Source organism: Pelophylax lessonae (assembly GCF_965119305.1).
Source record: "Pelophylax lessonae genome assembly, chromosome: 7".
Classification (NCBI taxonomy): domain Eukaryota; kingdom Metazoa; phylum Chordata; class Amphibia; order Anura; family Ranidae; genus Pelophylax; species Pelophylax lessonae.
The window spans coordinates 148,128,882-148,140,927 of NC_138774.1; the positions used below are offsets into that span (position 1 = coordinate 148,128,882).

Genomic DNA, 12,046 nt, shown 5'->3' on the forward strand with positions numbered 1-12,046 from the left:
CATCAGTCCAGTATTTGAAATCCCCGCTCTTCGTTCTATTCTTTATGCAGGGCTTCCTTCCCAGAGGAGTTGGGGAGTGTGTACAGTATTAGTTCACCTTTTCATTTTTAAGAAAAGGTGAACTAACCCTTTAAGGCATCATATAGTATGAAAGAGGCCTAAATATAGGTGTTGGCTATTGTCATGTTTTCATAATTGCACCGGCTAAAGAGCCCCATCGAAGTTGAGAATGCTGGATAATGTGTTAGCATCGTCATGTGATTTTGCTGTGAAGTTAGACTTGGTAGATAAAAGGTAGACTTCCTTTCTTCACTTTACTATTCATTTTTTACACCATCGCACAGTGTTGTGTGAAAAAGAAAAAAAAAAAAAAAGCACAAAACAATTGCTAAAAACGTGTGAGAACATGAAGACCCATTATTAACAGTTTATTAGAATGAATTGGTTAAAGCCCCTCACTGGGATAAAGATAACCTCCCTTCCACCCCTTTATCTACATATTGCTGTATAAAAAAAAAAAAGGAAGAATGATCCTATCTAAATGCCCCTTTTAAGCTGCCATCATGCAACGCTCCTACTAGTTGTCCAGCTTCAGGATCCAGAAGAGGGCTGAAATCAGTGGAGAGGAGTCACAGTGCTGGGCCTGGATAGTGATTTAGGCAAGTATAGCTGGCTTTGCAAGGTAAGGAAACTGAAAAGCCTGGCAGGGTGCATCAGAGGGAGGTTGGAGTGTGGGGGTGAAGTTAGTTCATCTTTGAAGTAAGGCTTTAGTGCTACAAGACCCTTCTGCTAGAGGCGACCTTTATACATAGAGATATGTGCCGAGCACTCCATGTATACATTTATAGTTATAAGGGTATGGTCTCAGCCAGCAACTGCATAAATCTATTATTTAAACAGAATTACATTTGCATTTTTAAAAAAAAACTATTTCCTAAAAAGGGCCAAAGCTCATTTAGAAGTCAAAAAGCACAGCTATATTCAGATACAATGTTATAAAATAAGGAACAGTGTTCCTTATTGCAAATCAATGTACAGAAATTAGGAAGAACATTTTTTGATAGGATTGGCTGAAACATGTTCACAGGTAAAACCAGAAACAAAAACAAGGAACATACAACAATTTCTGACAGGACACATGTGATACTACTGCACGATCTGAGGCATCTTACTCCATGCTTTTGCTTTCTTCTTTGCCAAGGAGAACCATGGTGGCTCATCCGGATTTTGTGGTGGAGCAGATTGTGCATTTTTCCCAGGTTCTGGTAGGCTATTCTGAATAACTGTAGGAAAAACAAGTTTATTAACATCAGTCAATTTTTCGCTCTCAAATGGTAATTTAAGCATCTGCATACATGTCCTGTGGTTATATTTCACTTCCTGTCTTCAAGATGCAGGAAGAAATTAGAGGAAATCCCCTCAAAAGCAAGGAAAATTCCCATCTTGTACAGTTATCAGAACATTTGTTCTCATTGAATGGACCATTCTCTCCCCTTCCTCTGGTGACCATTAACTCATGCTTTCCCATAACTTTCTGTCTCTGACAATGGTAATCAGGACAAGTAGAGGGAAAATTCTTCCAATATGGACACAGACATTAATACCAAAAAACCTAATAGAGGTCTGACCCCAACATTTATAGCCCTATAGGTATAAATGCTGGGGTATGCTCTGACATCAGAACTGAAGAGGTTACTTAGATAGGTAGGGAAAAGTCTCCAACATTACAGAAGTTTTCAATTGAATACAACTACTAGCCATAGCTATGCAATTTCTGTAAGCAAAAAAATGTCTTGCTAAATCTAATTAGCAACCCTAAAGAGTAAGTTCACCTATTCATTAAACATGAAAAGGTGAACTACCTACAAATATCCTGACCACACCGCCATACCTAACGGAACAATGCACTCAACTTATGAGTGAAACAGCCCATGCAGACAAGGAGTTCTAGAATATTACAATGCACTCTGACTGTTTGCAAATTACTGTGGACTGTGATTGGTAAACCTGTAGGCCTCTACTGGCATCCTTGAAAGCTGACTAATACACTCCCATAACATTTACCTTCACTTGTTCCTATTAGCTTCCAGAACACAGGAAAATAAAAGTTAAATATAGGAGTATACTGGGCAGGCTTCAAGGGTGCCATCAGAGGCCAACCAGTGTACCAATCACATTACACTGGATTTGGCAAAAAAAAGGGACAGTGCATTGTCATATACTGTCTTGTCTGCAAATGCTATTTTACTCATAAAGTGGTCTATTTATTTAAATGGCTACTTCATTTTATGAAGCTGAGCTATGGTCCCCCTGCCTATGACTTCTGTAAGTAACTGACTTCAGTCAGAAAATAAACAGGATCTAACATTTATTTAGTCAGTAGGAGTAACAGTGACACAATTAGTCCATAGGTTTGAAGAATAATGCTGCTTTTACCGCAGAAAAATGGACACGTATTATGATGCAAGATTTTCTACCACATAACAAGTACCCTAATTCCTTATTAAACTTTCAGTTTTCTTGTGAAAGGTCAAAGGCCCTTAGTTGGCTTCTATGACTCATTTGAATATTGGACTCATTCTTAGAGTGTATGGAAACCCTCACAATAAACTTACCTTAAGTGTTCCCTTTTGGTCTGCTAAATATATCAGTGGAAGAGTTTTTATTAGATCTTTTTTATATGTGCAAAAGATACCTGTTGATTTTGTCAGAACTCTGGATCAGCTGATGGCCTCCCATGGCTTCCAATACCATTTCTATGCTGACTACACCCAAATCTATCTTTCTACTCCTCAGCTTCCCCCATCCATTTCTTCACACATCACTAATTTACTAACAGATATATCAATATGAGCGTCACATCATTTGCTCAAACTCTCTATTCAAAACTGAGCTCATAATATTTCCTCTCCCATGTGGCCCTTCCCCTGACTTCCCTGTCGAGTCTGATGGGACAACTATCACTATGTCCCCGAACACCACGGTGCCAGGCGTAGCCCTGGACTCTGAACTCTTTTTGCCCCATATCAAAACACTGTCCAAATCATGCAACAACTCCTGCCCCATCCTAACAAATGACACCACAAAGCTTTCAATTCACTCCCTGGTTATTGCTCGCCTCAACTACTGCAACTCCCTCCGTATGGCCTTACCTTTACATAGGTTATCTTATCTCCCCTTCAGTCAATCATGAATGCTTCTGCCAGACTCACCCACTTTACCAACTAATTGGTGCCATCCACCCCCTCTGTCTATCCCCTTCTTTGGCTTCCGCTTACCCAATAAAATGTAAAATACGAACAAATTACAAACGCATCTACACTTCTGCCCCCAGCTACATCCCTAACCTGGTCTCAAAATACCAACCAAACCATTATTTTCAGTCCTCACAATACCTCCTGCGCTCTAGATCCATTGTCACTTTCTCCCATGCTTGCCTAAAGGACTTCTCTAGTGCCTTCCCCATCCTCTGAAACTCCTTACCTCAATCTGTCAGACTCCTACTTTATCCACCTTTAGGCGATCTCTCAAAATCCATCTCTTCAGATAAACCTATCCTGTTTATTAATAAACAGTCTTTTTACTTTTGTCATGAGTTCATCCGCCAGTTTTTACCTTTACTTGACCCTATCTATTAGCTTGTAAGCTCCAACGAGCAGGGCCCCCTGATTTCTATTGTATTTAACTGTATTGCAACTGTACTTGCAGCCTTTATTTTGTAAGGTGCCACGCAAACTGTTGGCACTATATAAATCATGTATAATAATAATGATGATAACTCGTGAGCTTTGAGAGCTGATAAGCTTCGGTGCACAAGGAAAGGTTACGGAGATGGGAGGGGAAGTCTGTGCTCTTAATAGTCCTTCAGAAATAGCAGGCAGGGCTGACAACACATGCTTAGGCATTCAAAGCTGTATTGTCATGTCAAAAAAGAAGATCGGAGCTCATTATATTTTTGGCACATCAACTATTATTTTTCTGTACCTGCATCATGTTTAAAGAAATAAAACATGGGATGGGGAAATGCAAGTGTATTGCAGAGTTGTACTAAACATTTTCTTGTTTGTTTTTGGTTGACAAAACACTTTGATAGGCATGCCAACATCGTAAAAGGAGTTAGAAAAATACCTGGATCCTCAGTAGATATTGGCTCGGTCACCTTGACTTCTAGTTCTTGTAGACTAGCAGCTGCACTTCTTTTCTGGGAAGACTCCCCACCGTCCTAAAAATAGTAAACACACCATTTTAGCAGGTTTTACAATTACTTTTAATTTAGTTTTAGATATTCGCTGTCAGCATGTGGGGGGAAATAAAAAAAAAAAAAAAAAAAGTGGTTCATAAGCAATGCAAAGCTCTAGCCAAAGCATGTTTCTCATTTTAGGTGCAAATGCAAATGAGTTAATGCCTGATCAAGCAATTATAAGTTTTTGAGACCCTTGCAAGAAGATCTTCCATGTGGCTGTGGACATACAGTCTAGCCATTCAAACAAGTGAACACATTTTGTTCCTGTACGTGTTAAGAACTCCTCTCAAAACAGAGTCAATGTGTTCAGTTAACCTACACTCTCTGAATTCCACATGACAAAGCACAGTAACATACAAATGCTACACATCGGACCAGGACACTCAAAAAAATCCCATCCTGCATATGGTTTTTCTTCTGGCCGTTCCTCTGGGATGCAAAACATAGTTTAAGTTAGAAGATCATATAGTTTGGTATGCATTCTCAATAAAAGTATGCTGGAAAGCAAGATCCAGAATATCAGGACAATGCATCTCTGCTAGGGTTTCTGAGAGATGTGGCCAACAGGTGAGTAAATCAGTCAGAATCCTTCCAAAACTGAAGATATTAATAACCTTTAACAGCCAACTGGTACTCTGTAAATCTATTTTACTTGAAAAAAATTTGTTACATCTTTGGATCATTCAAAATCTGCATGGCAAACAGAATTGATAAAAAATCTCAGGACTAGAAAATGTAAATAAATCAAGTTTTAGTTCAAGAATGGTAAAAGGGCCAAACCATATTAAAAACTTTAAAAAAATTAACATCTTTACAATGAATATCCAGAATCATATTTTTCCTGTTTGCACGGTAAACACTTAACCATCCCTTAAAAGAACCTTTAACGCTTTACTTTAAAAAAAAGTGGTCCCTTAGCATGTGAGCACCTCCAACCCCCTACAGTAGGCTCAACAATAACCTAATCTTTAGGCCAAGCCCCTTTTTTATGCAATGCCTTTGCATCAACACCAAGCAGACCCACCCCAGAGTTATGCAGGGGTGGTATCCCAGCACCAGAAGAACTGCTCCATCGCTGTAGCATCTGGCTTCAAATCCATACAACAGATAATACAAAGACATTCTACCCAGCCATTTATTTCTTGATAAGATCAATAGACTACATACCTCGCTTTTATCACTTTCAGCCATAGCGCTTTGCTCTCTGGCAAGAGGATGATCCTGAAATCCTTTCTGCTTCAGCTTTGCCACTGTAATCCATGCTGGTTCTGTGAGTGAAATTTTATAAAATGTTAAAAATAAGAATTGTTGTGTCCTAGAGCAGCTTATCCAATAAAGGTTTAAAAAACTTTAAATAAATATTTAGGTTTTTGCAGTCCTCAGGTTATTTACAGGAAAGCTGGGGGCGGTATTAAACTATATACCTTTTTCTTTTGATAGCATGAAAGGATTATTACTCCTGACAGGTTTTTACTGAAGTCTGTGCCTACACTGGAGAGATTCATGCTCTATTTGTCCTGGTGTCCATTGTCACTTTGGAAACCATTACCAAATTGCAACGGAAATAAAAACATTTTCAGGTGGCCACCGGTGACAACTCTGGGAGTTGCCCATCACTTGGTGGGACTTCCACTCAGTGATGTAAATTCTGCCCAATGTGACACAGACTGCAAAAAAAAAAAAAATAGTTTTAACTCTACTCAAGAAAAAAAAAAAAAAAAAGTAACTTTACATAGGCTGTTCACCTCAGTTACTAAGCTCTGGGAAAAATTCCCTTGCGAAGTGAAGATCTGCTGGCTTCCATCATCCAATCATTTTCAAATGCGCTTTTTTCTTGTAAGTGATTGGGTATCTTTTGTAAAGGGAAAACTGAACAGCCTATATGCCTTTAGTAAATGACCCTCCATGTCTAAACCGGTTTCTGAAATCAGTGCATATTGACATTAAATGGCTGATGGGTGAGGTTGCCCCTAGAAATTAGTTTGTTGTGGAGGTTCCTAAGGACTTAGATGGCAGTTATCTGTGGGGCTATTAATCACTGAACAACCTGCTACTCTTGTAAGTAAGTGGAAATAGTTAAACTCTTTTCTGGGGAACCTATGTAAATCAATATGTAAATTATCTCTTCATATTTTAAGGTTTTACTTTAAATGCACGTTGGAGCATTTACAACTTAACATTTCTGACTTGTGATTTTAGCCGACATATACTAGGCGTGTCAAATGCAAATTAAACACTGGGTCAAATAGAGAGTTTAAAGGGACTGTGTTAATTCTACCGAGGACCACAGCTACTTGAGTACTATAGTGCTAGAACGTTTTTCTAAAATTAACATAGGAGTAACAACCAAAACTCACATTTAGCTCAGAGAGGCCAAAAACATTATTTAATTTATACCAGTGAGGGACACATGTGGCACAAGAAACACCAATTGAATATACTTGCCATCCACTGATGCTGCACATTACACCAATAAAGTGAAATTCACTTTTGTTTAGAGGTCATGTGACTCATTTGTGAGCTGACTTTCTGTATTTCAGAAGTAAACAGCAGAGGATTGTAAGGGCACACAAAAATGTTCTGACAAAAAAAACAACAAATTTCCTTTCTGTAAAGCATCTCTGAATATGGGTCTACAAAAAGTGTGCATTTACTTTGTGAACTCTCAGTTTATTCTAAAACACAATCTAAAAAAATGCATTCAGAAAATGAAAGCTCGGTAGAACAGCCCAAACATTACAGAGGAATATATCATAGTCAGAGGTCCATATGCATAAAATTTTTTTTGCTAGTTACACAATGGAAATGAAAACAAAACCCCTTTTGAGATAAGCTGATAAGACTACTTCAAAAATGCCTCAATGTCATGAAGAAAGTGTCTGTTCTTGTACACTGACCTTGTAACAATAAAGGTTTATTAAAAACAAGTCTCTGATTTGCTTCTTTAAGAGCTGGTTTAAACCTGATGCAGTCCAGTGCATTTTTATTCTGCATCAAAAATGCATTGACAGTGACGCCCATTGCTGGACACACCAGGTCTGAGCCCATTGGAATTGGTGCTGGGTAGACTATTAATAGGTAAGTCAGACTTACCTATCTAGTGTTTCTGGATGTATGACTAAACTAATGCCTATGTCAGACCATATGTTTTTCATGCGCATTTAATGTGGCAACATTAAATGTGCCACATTGGTTCTATTTGCCTGCATCCCTGTTTTATGTAATGACGTGCATGATGCAATTTGTGGATACTCACAGTAATTGTGGATGTGGTCTTGGAAAATTTGTACTTGCACTACTGCGGTGTTTCTGGTTTTATTTTCTAATAAAACCTTTTCCGATTTAAAAAATGCATAGACAGTGGATTTTGTAACCGTTTAAAAACCTTTTCATTAAAAATTTGGAAAAAACAAAAAAACAAACATGGACCATACAACTAACATGGACTACAATTGCCCTAGTTCACACCAATGCAGTGCTTTCCAGTGCAGTCAACAAATGTAGAACATGTGGCATTTTTTCTGTATGAAATGCATCTGGAACAAAGCAACTTATCAAAAATGTACATGCCCTCATTTCAGATGAAGAAAGAAAAAAAAGAAGAGGGGAAAAAAAAAACGCATTAAAAAGAATCTCTAAAACATGCATGCAGAAACTCGCATGCAGAAAATCACCTGAGAACCAAGAAATTGTTGTTTGAACCAGCCCTTACAGCGATACCACAAACTTGGCTCAGTTCTAAATACTACTACCTACACAACATTTACATGCAATTTTACATTAGCTTATAACCTAAATCTCTCATAAATACCTGAGCCTTCGTGTGAAGAAAGATCTTCTGCCTTTTGTTTCTTTCGAGGTTTGTCTTCCACAGTATGCGATGGTTTCGAAGCTTTTGAAGTTTCTGACTGAAGCTGTGCTGTTTTTGTTGGTGTTTGAACAGTTGGAGTTGGTATGATTGACCCAGTTTCAACAGGGGATGGATATAGTTTGGATTGCTCTTCGGGATATTCCTCATTGTATTTCCTAGAAGAAGAAGTCCTTCGTAATCTGACACCAAAAGCAACACTTGAATCGTCTTTGTTTTCACCTTTCCCATAGTCCTCTTGACTTATGCCCATCGCAGGATCCTCTGACCCATCAAATGATTCAGATTTCGAAATGCTAGACATCTTTTTAGAATAGGTGGTATCTTTGACACTACCCCCAACTGAGAGTGATCTTTGCCATGCTGGAGCCACAGTAAACCTAACTGGCTTGTTGGAGGTTCTAAGCTTGCTGTCAACATCTGAATCCATTGGTTTGATTATTTGTTTTGTTTTTGTAGGGTACTCGTTTGTGTGCTTAATATCGGCACTGCTATTTGCTCCACTGCCTAAGTTTATAGAACAGGTTGAACATTTACTATAACTATCATCATCAAGGGTTTCCATTATCTTAACACTTAAAGTCTCTACTTTTTCATCGGTTGACAGTGTATCAGTAATTGTAGGTTGATCAATTGTAGCATTTGTACTGGATTCTTGTAATTTTTCTGAAGTATTTTCATTATCAGTGCTTTCAAATATTAGAACACATTCTGAAGCTACATTAGGAACATGTTCATCAACCTTTAAGATGGAAGCGTCCGATTCGGTTTCCATTATATTTTTTTGTGGAATTGAGATCATATGTGTATCCGAAGGACTTGCAGTTACTTCTGAAATGTCTTTATGTAGCTCTGTTAAATTGGGTAACACTTTTCCATACTCATTATGCTCTTGATCTTTGTTGTTGAATATAAGTTCATCTGTATCAAATGCGAATGTGTTCTTTTGGATTTTTAAAGGATCTTCAAGTAAATCACATTCTACATCTTCACTAACCTCTAAGTGAATGGTTTCTACTGCATTATCCTCCATTTCAGAAGGTTCCAATTGAGCCGTGGCCTCATTTAGTTCATGAGCAGGGGCAGACTGGCTGATGTGTGGCACTCCTGTACCTTTTCTTTCAATTTCAGTATCTTCCTCATTACCATTCACCTGAGCTTCCACAGTTAAACAACTTGCATGGAAATCCACATCACTTTCCTCAGTTTCACCTGGAAGCGACATCATCTGTTTTCCAGTAAAACAGGTCCCATAAGTCTGTGCCTTTTCCACCAACGAATCTTCCTCTTGTGCAGTTAGAGACATGGTGTCAGTCTCAGTCTCTTCTACCTTGTCTAAATTAATAGGAATTAAATGCATCATTCAAGGCAGAAATTACTAAAGAGCTTTTACAGCTATGATAAGCAATAATTTGAATAGGTTTACTTACTTTTTATTTTGATTCTACTTTATGAACTTTGCTAAAGCCTGATTACTATTCTTAAACTAGCAATTTGTAGCCCGGGTATTAAAAAGCATCTCTCATTGCAATACTTACCTTTTCCCTAGTACTGTCCCCCAAAGGCTCACTTTGTCCAGCACCAGTTGTCTTCCACATTGAATGTTTTTCAGTATTATTTCCTGTGGGCCCAAGGCATTATAGACAGACCTATTGGCTTGTCATTACATGGCCCTGGAGAGCACAACACTGATCTCATAAGATCAGTATTACAATCTGAATCATAAGGACCATCCAGGCAAAGGGAAAAAGGTAACCCTTGTCAAAAACAAAAATTCTTAAAAATATAGGTGAGGGCATTCACCATGTCAATACATTCTGGAATACTAGTTGAAGAAAGGTAATAAATTATGAAATCTAGCATCACAGAAGTATCAAGCCGAAAATATATATGAAATACATTCATTCCAGCAGAAAGTGATCACTCACAGTCTATTGCTTGAAACTGGTCAAACAGTTACACATTTAAAAATGTACTTCCCTTTGGAATACATTTCCATAAAATGGATCTTTACTCCAAAAATTGGCTTTGTAATCACCCCCATCACTAAAAATCCAATTTCTTTTTATTGCAGTCCATTCTTCCCTGGGCGAAAATGATGTATTCCTGCTCCGCTTCCTGCTGAGATATCCACATCACTGATCGAAGGAGGCTGCAGAAGCAGAGACACAGCAGCAGACTTGCAAGTACCTTGTGAAGGGTCAGCTGCAAGTTTGGGTGAGAGCCAGCTCCCAATGACGCGAAAAGGGAAGATATTTATGGGACCCAGTGTGTGTGGCAGCATATAGCAGCAGGACAGTGCTGGATTCGAGTACATATGCTTTTTTAAGATAATCCTATAAATAAGGTAACAGGGAGGGGATATAAAATATGTATGGGGGGCATTTCTTCTTTAAATTCTAGAAGTTGCTTGTGATATCAAGTTTGCCGAAGCCTCTGCCTGTCTCTCATTTTTGTATAATTATCATTTGGCAGCACTACAGTCATTCACTGAAGGAGAGAGACATCAGAAGGGCATAAAATCAAAGTATGAGAGATGAACAGACACTAAATTGCCTCAGACGGTCACCCCCTTTGACTATACTGCATAAAACCATGAAGGTACAAGGTGTTAAAAAAAAAAAACTAAAAAGGTCTTTATCAGCAGTGTACTAATATACAATACTTTAGGTTGTATATAGGTTTTGTAGCAGCAAGTTGATGACAATCTCTTCAATTACCTTCTATACATTTGGCTTGTTCTTTTGGTGCTTCTTGTTCAGCAGAGCTTTCTCCTGTGTAAGGAATAAGGACTTCATGCTCACATGCAACCTTAAAAAAAAAATAATAGGAATATAGAATGTCCTCCTCGAAAAAAAATTTTTTTTTTAATTTGAAGGGGGAAATATTAAACATTTCGATAGTATAAAAAGGAACCTCTGTCAAGTTATAGGTATAGGTAGCTGATCTGACTACAAAAACCCGATATGCAGTTGTCCATTATAGGTAATTATTCTATAACAACTGATGTTTCTTGCATTTTCTTACTGAATAAGCCCATTCTTATTTTAGAAAGAAAGGAAAGTTGTTTTAGTAGATGGAACCACCATTCATGACACCTTGCAAAAGTTCTACATTTCTTAAACAATAGAGAAAGTCTAGAGTAAAACTACTACTACCTATCTCCCAGTGTATCAGGGTCTAAAGCACTAAATTGTGAAATGCATTGAGAACTCTGGACACCCCTCTGCACCACATAACTATCCAATCTCCCATGAAGCAAGCAAATTCTTTTTTTATACCATTTGGAATTTAATTGTCACTTTAATAATCTTTTGGTTATTGAGGTGTGTATTTGTTAGCAGAGAATTGGCTTCTGGTTTTTATTCCACTATGTTTTTTATGGATATTTATATTATGTTGGACAAAATAAAAGATTTGCAGTTTTAATATAAAAAGTCATGTGTCCCATTCCCTGGGGTCATTTTTGGCACCTTAAAAATTACCTTATTTTTGTTTTTTTCTTCGATTTAAATTATCTTAAAAGTTCACCTTTCAAAAAAATAAATGCAAGTTTTTTGCAGGTAAAAAAAATGGATTTTTGTAAAATCTTACCGTAAAATCCTTTTCTCTTAGCTCATTGACAGACGTAGTCCTCGGTGATACACCACCTTCGGGTTATGTTGCCTCCACAGGAGCAGGACTAGACAGGAAATTAAAAAGCTCTGGCCACACCCTAGGGGCAGTCCCAGAGGGTATATCCTCTCTCTCTCTGCCTCAGCAAATCAGTTATGTGAAAAAGCAGTCTTTAGAGATTTTAACCCAACTCAAAAAACAGAGGGGCGGGGACTACGTCTGTCAATGAGCTAAGAGAAAAGGATTTTACGGTAAGATTTTACAAAAATCCATTTTTCTCTAGCGCTCATTGACAGACGTAGTCCTCGGTGATACACCAC

At 38.0% G+C, this 12,046-nt stretch overlaps 1 protein-coding gene across 3 annotated transcripts in view; it reads right to left on the reverse strand.

Moving 5' to 3' along the window:
- Positions 1-943: 943 nt before the first annotated feature.
- Positions 944-12,046, reverse strand: part of KIAA1210 — a 178,295-nt gene continuing 167,192 nt past the window's right edge. For all 3 annotated transcript variants that reach the window (XM_082263498.1, XM_082263499.1, XM_082263497.1), the window contains exons 9-13: positions 10,832-10,922; positions 8,055-9,446; positions 5,411-5,511; positions 4,129-4,222; positions 944-1,283 (exon numbers count right to left, since the gene is read on the reverse strand). In XM_082263498.1, coding sequence (XP_082119624.1) covers positions 1,147-1,283; positions 4,129-4,222; positions 5,411-5,511; positions 8,055-9,446; positions 10,832-10,922 — 1,815 coding nt within the window. In that variant the 3' untranslated portion in view covers positions 944-1,146. The remainder of the gene's footprint in view (positions 1,284-4,128; positions 4,223-5,410; positions 5,512-8,054; positions 9,447-10,831; positions 10,923-12,046) is intronic.